This window comes from Perognathus longimembris, chromosome 8 (assembly GCF_023159225.1).
Source record: "Perognathus longimembris pacificus isolate PPM17 chromosome 8, ASM2315922v1, whole genome shotgun sequence".
Classification (NCBI taxonomy): Eukaryota; Metazoa; Chordata; class Mammalia; order Rodentia; family Heteromyidae; genus Perognathus; species Perognathus longimembris.
The window spans coordinates 23,916,141-23,929,405 of NC_063168.1; the positions used below are offsets into that span (position 1 = coordinate 23,916,141).

General features: G+C 38.5%; 1 protein-coding gene across 2 annotated transcripts in view; it reads right to left on the reverse strand.

The window, feature by feature from the left end:
• Nucleotides 1-2,161: 2,161 nt before the first annotated feature.
• Gfpt1 (glutamine--fructose-6-phosphate transaminase 1) overlaps nt 2,162-13,265 on the reverse strand; it is a 47,492-nt gene continuing 36,388 nt past the window's right edge. For both annotated transcript variants that reach the window (XM_048352657.1, XM_048352656.1), the window contains 5 exons: nt 8,124-8,238; nt 7,660-7,787; nt 6,714-6,881; nt 5,183-5,344; nt 2,162-3,950 (listed from right to left, as the gene is read on the reverse strand). In XM_048352657.1, coding sequence (XP_048208614.1) covers nt 3,906-3,950; nt 5,183-5,344; nt 6,714-6,881; nt 7,660-7,787; nt 8,124-8,238 — 618 coding nt within the window. In that variant the 3' untranslated portion in view covers nt 2,162-3,905. The remainder of the gene's footprint in view (nt 3,951-5,182; nt 5,345-6,713; nt 6,882-7,659; nt 7,788-8,123; nt 8,239-13,265) is intronic.

The window sequence follows — 13,265 nt, forward strand, 5'->3', positions numbered from 1 at the left end:
TCAAAGGAGTCCAGGCTCCTTTCCTGCTATCCTCAGAACTAACTCTGGAAAAGAGACCCAGTCAAAAAGAAGTGTCTCACCTCAGAAACTACCAGCAGCAGCAAAGAGAAAAGCTTGTATTAGCTCTCTGCAACAGCAGCCTGCCTAGGCAGAATCCCACATCCACTCTCTCTGAGGAGTGCTTTCCCTCAGAGGAGCAGGAACCAATAACTGTGCTAATCTTTGCTTATCAATGGCTGCTGTTTCTTAGAGTACCACTGATCTATGTATCATTTATAGATCATAATACCTTACTGAGAAAATGCATTTCACTTCTTATGAACATAGTATGTCCCCAAACTTGGACCCCTGTTTAAGTAAACCCATCTCCTTACAGCATTTAACAGCTCAGCTCAACTCCTTCTTTGTACCTACTCACCCTGTGAAGTGATTAGCCCACCTAGGGACTGATGGGCACTGCTCAAAAGAAGATGTGATTCCAATACCTAGCACAGCAATTTGTTCAGAATGAGTTATTAATAAAGCTCTCTGGATCTTTATTATGGTTACAACCAACTAAAGAGTTAACATTAAATTTTCGCCTATCTTTCTCTGTCACAGGAATAGGTAGAAAAGCAAACTCAAATAGTCATGTAATTTCTTAGAAAAGCTAACTCACAGTTCAAAAAATAAACACCAGGAAACTGATACTCATAAGAAGGCGAATCAAAGGGACTGAAGAGAGGAAGTGGGAGCACAGTCATAATATTCAATATGTTTTACAAAATTAAAAATATTGAGGAAAGGGGTGGGGTTGGGAGGGAAGGAAAAGAATGATCAAGATTCATTGTATTCACATACTAATTTGTTGAATGGCAACTCCTTTGTACAATTGCTAAAAGATAAAAATAAAAATTTTTAAAAGTAATCATTTACTGTTCCATGAATTAGACACATGTTCCTGACTAAAACTGGCCTGTAGGGTAAATGTATACGAATGCATTTAAACTTTAAATGTATTACGAGAGACTATTTTATAGAAAGGACTATCTTTTCTGAAAAATTAGATTTCTATACCCTACATAGGTTTTAATTGGACATGCTGAATTATTTAGTGGCTTTCCTCACTGCAGTATCTTTTGTGTGCTAATTTATAAGCTAGTCATTGTGGCAAATACCTAAAAAACCAGCACTTAGTTGGTGGAGACAAGAGGAACATGAGGTTAGAGGCTAGCTGTGCTACATCAGAATCCTCCCTCAAGGACTGTAGAAGTAGCTCAGCAGTAGGTCCTGAGTTGACACCTTTGTGTCTCAAAAACAAACACACTGGCTCAAAAAGCCAAAGGGCCAAGCACCAGTGACTCACACCTATAGTCCTATCAACTCATGAGGCTGAGATCTGAGGATCATGGTTCAAAGCCAGCCCAACCAGTAAAATCCATGAGACTCTTATTTCCAATTAATGCCCAGAGTGCTAGCTATGGCTCAAAGTGGCAGAGTGCTGCCCTTGAGTGAAAAAGTTCAAGGATAGGTGCCCAGACTCTGAGTTCAAGCCTAACAACTGATTGAAAAAAAAAAAAAAAGCCCAGGGGCAGAGATATAGCTCAATAGTAAAACTGTAACCCCTTCTTCATACAGCTACTTAAGGATAATAAAAATATAATTTAAAAAATGGTAAAAGTGATTACCTAGCATGTATAAGGCCCTGGGTTCAATCCCCAGGACCAAACACAAAAAAGGAGAATTCATAAAGGCATGTAAAGTCACTACATTCAGTAGGACAGAGAGCAAGATGAGAGAGAGGAAAAATCTTTACTGTTTGAAAAATTACTCTTTGTTAGTACTTCATTTGTGTTTCTGATGCTCAGTTTAGCAGTTACCCTAGGTAAGGGATAAGGGCGGGGGGGGGGGGGGGAGAATGTGTGTATGTGTAAAGAAGGAGACCAAAGGATATATACAACCAGACAGGAGACAGCGTTGTGTTCAATTACACAGAAGGGTGCTTACAGCCAACAGAATCAATTCATACAATTCAAACCATCCAGAAGAGAGGACTCTGAATGTCCTCACAAAGAAATGATCAATGTTTAAGGTGATGGATAACCTAAGTAGCTTGAGTTGATCATTTCACAATATATAAATGTTCCAAAACATTAACTGTATCCCATCAGAATTTGCAATCATTTTTCAAAAAAATAATTTAAAAAACAAACAAATGCTACAAATTATACACATCATCAGTGTCCAATGCTATTCAATGAAACAAGAAATGATGTTGTACATATACTAAAGCCAGTAGGTTTAAACAAAATCTCATAAACAATTAGAGTAGATAAATATAGCTAAAGAAGCTGTGTACATGAAGGAAAAACTAAGTCAAGTGTCCTGTCTCTCTCAGTAAGATCCCTGCAAGGTGCCTCAAAATACGCCCTCCCCCACTAGCAAAACTGCATGCTTCTCTTGCAGCAATACTTGATACTAGACAATCTTAATCATCAAGAAGTTCAAACAGGAAAAAAAGACTGCACTCATTAATAATTGTACTAAATATTTCCCCTTGACAATTTAAAAAGGGAAACTTTTGAGAGAATAGGACTTAACCGAAATATAAACATACTCATCTATAGCCACAATGATCTGGCCCCAAAAGCAATGTGAAGAAATTATCACTCACATTTTTGGGCTGTCAAGTATTTTATTTTAGATGTTTTAATCAAAATTGTTGACTACCATTTTGACACTAATCAGCAGAAGGCACCTCAATATCATTTTTATTTTGTCTTCATTCCCCAAAATTTAAGAGTAGAACCCAGAGAGGGGAAAAAAAAAATCCAAGAAGTAATGCTAAATACTCAATGATGCCATTCTTCACTAACATAGGTAGAAAGCACAGAACTGTTCTGAGCCCAGGCTACTATATATATTTAGACTCAAATGATTAGTCAAAGACTTTGCAAATCTTCCAAGTAATTTCAAATAACCTCCACAGTGGCACTAAGGGTATTAGTCTATCCGAAAAGGTAGTGAACAAGTTAAAATTATCTGCAGGAAAGTCCTTCCTTATCAATATTTACTTAAGACATGTGATAGTAGCTCTGGGTTATGATTTCAAATAATGAAATAAAAGGGTCACTTACCAATTATTTAAGAAGTAAATAATAAGTGGTGATAATTTCTACTTTTAGGAAGTGAAAACACATGGATGAGGACACCCAGCATCCCATCCTCAAATTTAAAATCATACCATCAGTTGTCCAAAGCAGTTCCAAGTTAATGTTTATGGTATAAAATTGTGCATGTATTCTAGTTAGGAGTTGAAGGACACAGATGCACTGTTATATTTTGCTTCCTAAAATACCTCCAGCTACAGATAACAGACAAGAACTAAGGTTAACTGAACTTAGATATGAATCCCAAGTAAAGTGTTTAGTCTATGTGTTGTACAGTTTAAAAAGAAAACAGAAGCAAATTTCAAAATAAATCACAGCATCTTCTCTTTTATATATATCTCCAGCAAACCTTCAGTAGATGCCACTGGTTTTATATATCGAATTAAATGCATTGTTCTTTCACTGGTCTGAATGAATGGAAGCAAACGGCAATACTTTTAAAAATTAAAGAATCCTCCCGGACTGAAGTGGAGGGCTTAGAAACCTAGTACCTACTTCTTGAAAGAAAATGACAGTTAAAATCTTTTGGAGATAGATTCCAATACAGATTCCATTCATCAAACTCATTCATTATAGTAATGGAAAAGTTTTAAGAGTCAATTTCACAAAATCACAACTTGAGTGGAATAATTATAACTGATACATAAATAAGGATTTACTAAAAAAGGCTTCCAGAGGTGATACTTTAAATCAAAGTTTTAAATATGAAAGGTGTTTTATGTTGCTGAATTTTTCCATGTTTCAAATAAATGTTCTTCATTCTACAGTTACAGATTTGGCAAGATTCCGTGGAAAGTCAACCTAAAGGAAAAAAAAAAGAGCAAGACTTGAAATCACACAAACATTTGCTATTCGGAAATTTCTTTTGTTTAGAGCCTAGCTTCATGTTATGTGTCTAGTCACAGCTATGCAAGAGACTGAGGTAGGAAAATTGTTTGAGCCCAGGAATTCATGGACAGCCTAAGACATATAGCCAACACGAGCTCAAAGGAAAAAAAGAAAAGAATATCATGTGTTATTCTGAAATTAAATTGAAGTGAGGAAAAGGAATTCTAAATTGTAAAGGTACCAGCACCTTACCTTCTATAGAGATAGCAGCCCTCAGAGAGGAGATAATAAGTAAAAGAAAATGGTGAGTTATTGCTACAATAACTGGGAGACAGGAATACTAAGTGTTTGCAACATCCATTGTAGAGGAGTGGTAAACAACAAAGGATTGTCCTATCCAAAATACCAATGACCACTCTGTTAAAAAAAAAAAAAAAACCACATACTAAGAAAACAGAAGATTCCCCAAGGAGAATCCTAATCTTAGAAAAGATCTCCAAGCTTCTTTCAAGTTCTGTGAGTAAGAGGATAACTATAATACAGACATACTTGGTGGATTTCTCAAGTGCTATTACTGTTAAAAGTTTAGAAGAAAAAGTACCAGAATGAACCTATGCAATAAAAAAAAAAATCCACAGACTTAGAGCAAATCATGCTAAGTGAGGTAAGACAAACAGGCTCAGAGATACAAACAGGTCATGTTTTCTCTCCTATATGGAAGCTAGACCTAAAATATAACTGGATGTGACAGCCTATAGAAGACTCTAAAAATTCACATTCAAACAGACTAATGGAGGATATGCTCAGGGAAGGAACGCAATAAATATTATTTATTGAAATGAAGTCCAGGAAGGAAACATCTTTTTGTTGTTCTTGTTACTGTTGGAGGTGGTGATGATGGTGGTGATGGTGGTGTTTGTTTTTACTTTGGGTTGTTTTTTTCAGGGGTGCAAAGGGAGGTACAGATAGGAAGGGGGAACAAATGGAATCAAGGTATTCAGTAGACACTATGTAGAAAATGACCTATGTAACTTGTAGGCATGGATGGGAGAGAAAAGTGAAAGAAGGGGTGACATTGTCCAAAAAAAAAAAGTACTCATTACTGGACTTATGAAATGGCAACCTCTATACAACACCTCAATAATAACAATAACAATAAATTTAAATAAAAACTCCTAAATGCCTGCCATTGGTGGATCACTTACATCATAGCCTCTGAGCACAGCAAGATGGAAAGCCAGCAACTGCAAAGGGATCACACTGAGAATACCCTGCAAGCAGTCCACAGAGTGGGGAACCTTGATGGTTCTCTTTGTGTTCTTGATGGTCTCAGTATCTTCCTTATCACAGATCACCACAGGGCGCCCCTGGGAAAGGCAATTGCACACTTAGACACAATCACTAGAAAGCAAATGCAGGGCTAAAACACATGAATGTACAGAACCCACATTCAGTCTCACTGGTAGATTTCTTTCTTGATAGTGCTAGGATTTGATCTCAGGATGTCACACTTCCTTGGCTGGCAAATCAATCATTTGAACTATGTCTCCAGTTGTTTGTAATTCAGGTTTTTTTTGTTGTTGTTGGTTGGTTTTTGTTTTGTTTTTATGCCTGCTCTAGGGCTTGAATTCAGGACGTAGGCACTGTCCCTGAGCTTCTTTGCTCAAAGCTAGAACTCTACCACTTGAGCCACAACTCCACTTCCTGCCCTTGTTGGTGTGTGTGTGTGTGTGTGTGTGTGTTGTTTGTTTTTCTGGCTAAATGGAGATATGAGTCTTAGGAACTTTCCTGGTTGGGCTGGCTTTGAACCACAATTCTTAAATCAGCCTCCTGGAGTCACTAGGACTATAGGCATGAGCCACCACTCAGCCGCTTTAGTTATTTTTTTAATAGGGTCTCACATTTTTATTTGGTTTTTCCCCTATACTACCTCCCACTCCCAGCCCCACCCCAGCAAACTGGCCTGTATCTTCCTGTTTATGCTGCTAGGATGACAGGCACATACCCCTACACCCAGCTATTGGCTCAGTTGGGGGGGGGGGTCTTACTGACATTTTTTTCTTTTTTCTTTTTTTTTGCCAGTCCAGGGGCTTGAACTCACGTCCTGGGCACTGCCCCTGAGCCCCTTTTGCTCAAGGCTAGCAATCTAACACTTGAGCCACAGCACCACTTCTGGCTTTTTCTGTGTATGTGGTACTGAAGAACAGAACCAGGGCTACATGCATGCTAGGCTAGGCAAGTACTCTATCACTAAGGTACTAACATTTCTTTCTTTTCTTTTGCCCAGATTGGCTTTGAGCCAATCCTAAAGTCTGGATTCAAGTTTGGATTTCAATCCCCCTAGTTTGGATTATGGTGTGACCCACCAAGCCTAACTGCTGATAGATCTTTGTAAAATCCAGAGTTTTATGTAGTAAGTCTGCTGATATCACATAGTGGTAGAAACAGTTTATGGGAATAAATAAATTTTAAAAATTCACACAACTAGAAGATTCCAAGCCTAACAAAAAAGGGGAGAGGAGGGGAGGGAAGGGAAAGGGAGGTCAAGAAAAAAAAGTCAAATGTCATATTCCCAGTGTTAAACATCAAAAGCCATATTCCAAAAGCAAAAAAGTTACCAAGTGTTTTTAAGTCAACTATCTAGCGCTTGTCTCTCACTTTAAATGTAATACCCAAATAAGCTTTAATAACCTAACCTCTAGATCCCTGAGATGTCCAGACAATCATCTAACTTACCTGCCGAGCAACTACTTGCTGAAAAGCATTCTGACACTTGGCATAAGTGTGATCTCTCATGATGATCATGATGACAGGCATTAGCTTATCCACCAAAGCTAGAGGGCCATGTTTCAACTCACCGGCAAGGATGCCCTCGGAGTGCATGTAAGTAATTTCTTTGATTTTCTAATAAGAAAGAACCAGAGTAAGTTCTTCAGTCCATTTTTCAAACTTCATCTTAAAACATTATACAAACATGGATAAGCCACTGTCTAACAAGAAATACTAAAGGACCAATGTCCTTTAGTGTGTAAATATACCTAATGTGTGTATGAATATACCTAACAAGTTAATTTTCATCCTTTCTATAAAAGCAAATAAGTATCCAGAAATTTTAAAGTTCTACAAAAACCTCCTTCCTCAAGGGTTCAGACTATCAGCAATATTTCTTTCCTTTTTTTTTTTTGGTACAAGACTGAGACTCAGACTCAGTATCTGAGTTCGCTCATTAGCTGGTGTTCTACCATCTGAGCCCTAGGCTATCATGAGTATATTCACACTTCTCTTTAACTGTACCAGTTTCACATTGAATTTCAGGTTTATTCCTTATCCAGAAAACCTTAAAACTTTATTCATATATGGACAACACATAAACTTAAATCACTTGCTCAATTCAAGTAATCATACAAAAATATCTTTTGATTTCACTTTGAATTAAGCTCTGTGGCACTTCCCCAAGGTAAACAAAGCACAAGGCATGAACACAGTGGCAGTTGAAAAAGCTCCCCCTATTTCATTCATTCATGCTGAAAGTTCAGTTGGCACCAGGAGTGTGGGTCAGTGATGGTGACTGCCTAGCACATGCAAGGCTCTAGGTTAGATCCCAGAAATGCAAAATAAATAAAAGTATGACTATGTGCCAGGTCTACAATTATCACACTGAAATAATTGTGAAAAAACATACCAGGGCACCTTCAAGACAAGTAGCATAATGATAACCTCGTCCCATTATCAGGACAGACTTCTGATGATAAAGTTCTGTTGCCAGTTTCTGAATTTCATCATCCATGCTCAGCACTTCCTTAATCAAATCTGTTAAGAAGTGAAGATTAAAGTTGAACTGTACTCATAAACTGACATGTGGAACTGAAACCATCTTGTACAACTAAAACTAATTTTAAAAGAAATATTAACAAAATGTATGAAAAATGGACCACAAACTGCACAGCAATAACATAGCAGCAGCAGCAACCAACAAAAGATCAATATTTCTATCCTTCTACGGCATCAGTATAGGAATTTTTTAGCACGTGGAAACTGAAGCAAAAAAGGTATCAGTGACTAAGTAGCTACAAACCGCTTCTTTAAGAATAAGAAGAAAATCTCACTCATTATTCACTGCTTCAGAAAACAAAAGTATCTCCCTACCTGGCAGCTGCTTCAACCCAAGCATGATCTCTTTGCGTCTCTCTTGCATGGAGATCCTGTCATCACACATCATAAGGGCAAACATCACAAGGGCTACAAACTGGCTGGTGTACGCCTGAAACACCACACACACAAAAACAAAAAAAGCAGAATTCGTTGCAGCTGTACTTTAAGAACTTGGAAACTTTAATCATTAAAAAAAATGAACATAAAATTCCCCACTAATGACAGTATGCATTGTCTTTTAAAGCAACACTAGTAACAGCTAAATTGACCCAGTATTTGGAAAACTACCTCTGTTCTCCTTAATTATGCGCAAATGACTTAGCATTTATTCCTGATACAAAAGCAAAACCTCTTTTAATGCATTGGATGCTTGTGAGATCCCTCACACTCCTAAGGAAGGACAGGAAAGAAACACGCAAAGGAAGGTGAAGAGCCAACGATTCTGCAAATGCCTACGCAGGTAAAGACTTTCCAGCAGGTGGAAGAGTAAGGCTTCAGGGTCTGTGCCTGGGGTACCTGGCACTGGTACTGCTGGATTCATTTCCATTGTTCTTCAGTTCTTTCACTTTTACCTATGCCTGTTTCTTGTTCACATTTTTTATAACAAAAAGTTTAGCTAACAATAAAATAAGAAAGTTTTAACTGTGGGAACATTGTAAATAGGAATAATTACATTAATAGCATGATATTATGAATGGCATATGAGAACAGTATCCTCTAGGTAAGGGCACAAGCAACAAGGCTGTCATGGAAAGTAAGTAAGACATACATATAAGCCCTCTGCACCATACCTAACACACAGACTCAAACCACATTTTATTATCAGAAACAAACTAAAAGTCATTTGCTTTCCTAAAGTGTTTTAAGTGTAGTGAATATTCTAAAAGTTGTAGTCACAGTGCCAAGACCACTTTTTTTTAATTTATTTATTAATTGAACACAAGTTTTTTGACAAGGTGTTGTGCAAAAAGGGTACAGTCACATAGTAGGGCAGTGTGTACATTTCTTGTGATATCTTACGCCCTGTTTTTCTATCCCTTCTCTAGGTCAGGTAGACATATATACAATATACAATGTATCAAGAACATATACAGTAGCCACGTGGCCATGCCCAAGAAAGTTCGCCTAGGGCTTTAAATGTAATGTCGATATTAGACCATATGTCAACAGTAGTCAACGTACATACATAGCTTTTGAGCTATTGTATTCCCCTGAGAGGTCAATTTTTTACCTTTATATGTTGAGTAATTGTTTGGTTTTAGTTACATACTGTTGGGTTGCTGCCCCAATCCTGTGGGGAATACTATTTGACAAGCAGTTTTTGGTTTCACAGACTTGAAGACCACTTTCATTCTTATTAGCTATATACAAATTTGAGATGTACCTGTTTCACCACATGCTGTGAACAACTGAGTTATCTGCTCAGAATTATTTTTTAAATAAATGTATACTATTTTAACTGCTGGACAGTAGTAGTAGACAGGACCTCTCTATGTTACTCCAACGAGTTTCAAACACAAGTGATCCTCTCTCACTTGTGTCTACCAAATAGTTGGGATGACAGGTGTGAGCCACTATGCCCAACTACACCATCAAAGCTTGAATCCAAAATATTAAGGTTTTGTGTGTGTTAGTCACTTACATTTGCTTTTGAGAATTGATTTTGTTGTTCTTCACCTATTTTTCAACTTACAAAAGTTTTGTTTGTATTTTGTTTTGTTTTATTCTGAGACAAGTTCTCACTATGTAGCCCAGGTTGCCTCAAACTTTCAGTCTTCTGACCTCTACCACCCAAGTACTGAAGCATTCCAGGGATGACAAGGGAAAAGAGCAATGACGTGAGCTGCTCCCTCTACCCAAGGGACTATGAACAGACAGACTGTCCTTTAACCTGCAGCTCTGCTGTCAGGGAGCTTTCAGAACACTGGTTGTTGTTCTCTTTTCTACTTTGGACTGCATCATACTTTCCTACTAATGTGTTTATTTATGTATATATTTTTGTTTTAATCGAGAACCCCTTCTAGTGCCCAAGAAAATCAAGGAATAGAAGAATGCCTAATAACTGGTAATATAGATGGAAATTCACTTAAGGAAACATATATCAGGTAAGCACTAATGGCTTGTGTCTATAATCTTAGCTGCTCAGGAAAGTAAACTCTAGAGGGTCTGATTTTGAGGCTGCCTGGGGCAGATTAGTTAGATAATACATCTCCAAAAGAACTAGTAAAAATAGAGCTAAGTCTGTAGTCCAAGTGATAGAGCAATAGCCTACCAAGTGTAAGACCAGGGTTCAAGCCCTAGTATCTCCACAGAGGAACAGGAAAAGCAGGAGGAGCAGAGAAGCTATAAGCCATTTAGAATACTCTGAGGTCTGAAAAAATTTACCAGGAAAATATTAACTCTGAACTTTTAAACTCAGGGATGGTTTTTTATTCAGCCCAAAACAAAGTTACATGAGTATATTTTTTTAATCAACTTGTTAGTTTTGTGGTGAAATTTTAAGCACCTGCAATAACATAAAAAAAGAAACTCCTGAGCCTGCACATTTGCACCCATCAATTCATGCAGAAATATCAAATTATCTATGGTCTCGTATTATGAGCAAGTCAGCAATATTCCTTTAATCCTAAAGTATTTTTAAGACAAAGTTGGAAATTCCTAACAGGATCACAGTTAAGGAATCCAGACCAATAATCTTCTTTTATCACCCATTGACATATAAACTTATATTTGCTATCTAGGAATATCTATGACTAAATATCCCCAAACTCATGTTAAGTAACTCCAATGTGGATTATCTAAAAGCAAAAAGTGGAGTAAGTCAAGGATTTGGTTTTCTTTTTAACTTTAGAATTCAAATCTAATGGAAGGAAGCAGTACTAAACTGCCAAACTTACTAAACTTTTTAAGATAGTCATTTTTGAAAGACAGTATGTAATATAAAAAGATGTATATTTCCTTATATATGATGTAAGCATGAGGTAAGTTGGAGGAGCAACATATGGGACTTCTCTGTTACAGAATAGATGAATGTTTCCCCAAAGTTCTGCACGAAGGCTTGGTCTCCAAGGTGGCACTAGCAGGAGATGAAGGTCCTTTAAGAACTAGGGCCCAGGATGTCCTTTGGTCACTGGGCAAGGGGGCGGGGGGGGGGGGGGGAATGGAACACTTGGAGGAGATTGCAAACCTCAGATTGTTACAAGGAAGTTTGCAAATCTCAGATTCTATGTGCTTCACAACTCATAATGTAAACAGTTTGCTTCTCCACAGAATCCCACTGCCATGTACTATCCTTGCCAGAAGCTCCAAATAATGGAACTGCCTAACTCTGGAGTGGATCATCCAGAACTGTAAGCCAAAATAAACCATTTCCCATCAGCACTAGGTATTTTGTTATAATAATGTGCAGCTGAGTAACACAGCTTTTAAATTTCTTGTAAATCTGTATTTTTAAACATTTTTAAAGGACTTGCAAAAGAAGTATTGTTGATACTAACAATATGAATGAACTTAAGATATCTCATGCTAAAAGAAAGAGGCCAGATTCAACATAGCCACCTGCTGCCACCTGGTGGCTCATGCCTGTAATCCTAGCTACTCAGGAGGTTGAAATCTGAGGATGACGGTTTGCAGCCAACCCCAGGTAGGAAAGTCTGTGAGATTCTTATCACCAACTAACCACCAAAAAGGTTGTAGTAGGGCTATTGCTCAAGTGGGAGAACAAAAGTCTTGGGTTCAAGCCCCAGTACTGGTACCAAATTTTTTTTTTAAAAAAAGAAAGGAAAATAACATATAGCAAAAGAAAGAATTAGTTGTTGAACATGAGGCTGGTGGACAATGTGAGAATTAGCTATTAAGAGGAACAAAGGAATTTTGTTATGTGACTGAAGTCTTCTGTAACTGAGTTGTGATGGCTGCACAATCAAATTTACTACAACTGTACATTTAAAATAACTGAATGTTATTATTTGAAATTAGTTCCTCTACAAAATGTGAAAACAAGTCTGCAGTATAATCTAGGTAATGGGTATACAGGTATTAATGTGAATTTATTTTAATTCTGCTATTCACATAAAAATGATAATGAAATAACAAGGAAAATTAAAGAATTGAAAGTTCATAATCAGCCAGGTGTTGGTGGCTCAAACCTGTAATCCTAGCTACTCAGGAAGCTGAGATCTAAGGATCACGGTTCAAAGCCAGCCCAGGCAGGAAAGTCCCTTAGACTTTTATCTCCAGTTAACCACCAGAGAACCAGATGTGGCACTGTGGCTCAAGTGCTAGAGCACCAGCCTTGAGCTGAAGAGCTAAGGGACAGAGCCCAGGCCCAGAGTTCAAGCCTCATGATAAAAAAACTAAAATAAAATAAATAAAGGTTGTAATCTGTGGGGCACGCCCGGCTGGCCCCGCCTGTTTTCCCAGCCCTGGGGCCCTGTGGCTATTCGGTAGAACCGGAAAGGCGGTTCTAGCTGGCCCCGCCTCCCAGCCTTGGGACCACACGTTGCCAAGATGGCGCCTGGTGGTGAACCCCGAGTCGGTCCCTTAGGATTGGTCCCTGGGCCCTCCACCCTTGACGGACAGCTCAGACGTCCCCTCAGTCCCTAGCTAGGTGCGCTTACACCCCTCCCCTTCCTGCATTTAAAGACCAAAGCTTCTCCTAAATAAAGCGAGATTGTGCGAGGCCAACTCCCAGGCTGTTTGTCCTCCGGCGAAATGGGGGCTGGGTGCGGGAGGTTCATCGACCCTTCACCTTCTCTTGGCCCGCCTCTCCTACTGGCCAGGAGAGCGCTGGGGGCGAAGGACCCCGACAGTAATCAAATAGTTCCCTTAGCAGATCAGAGTTCAAAAAGATTTTATAAAAACTACGTCCCACATATGCCCTGTTGAAGCCCTTTTGTTCATAGGTAAGGGAGGCCTGGGAGTCCAGTGCCCCCAATCAAAGCTGGCTTCATCTGTGTGGACACAGCTCTGAAACCCAGTCAGATGCTGCCAAAAACAGCAACAGGATGGAAACCCAAGCACAGATCCTAAAGAGGGCAACTGTCATGGAGAGGACAGTGTTAGTAATAGCAAGATTCCCAAGAAATAAAGATCTTACTCAGTGTTTTTACATAAAGATCAAAAATTTACCACAAA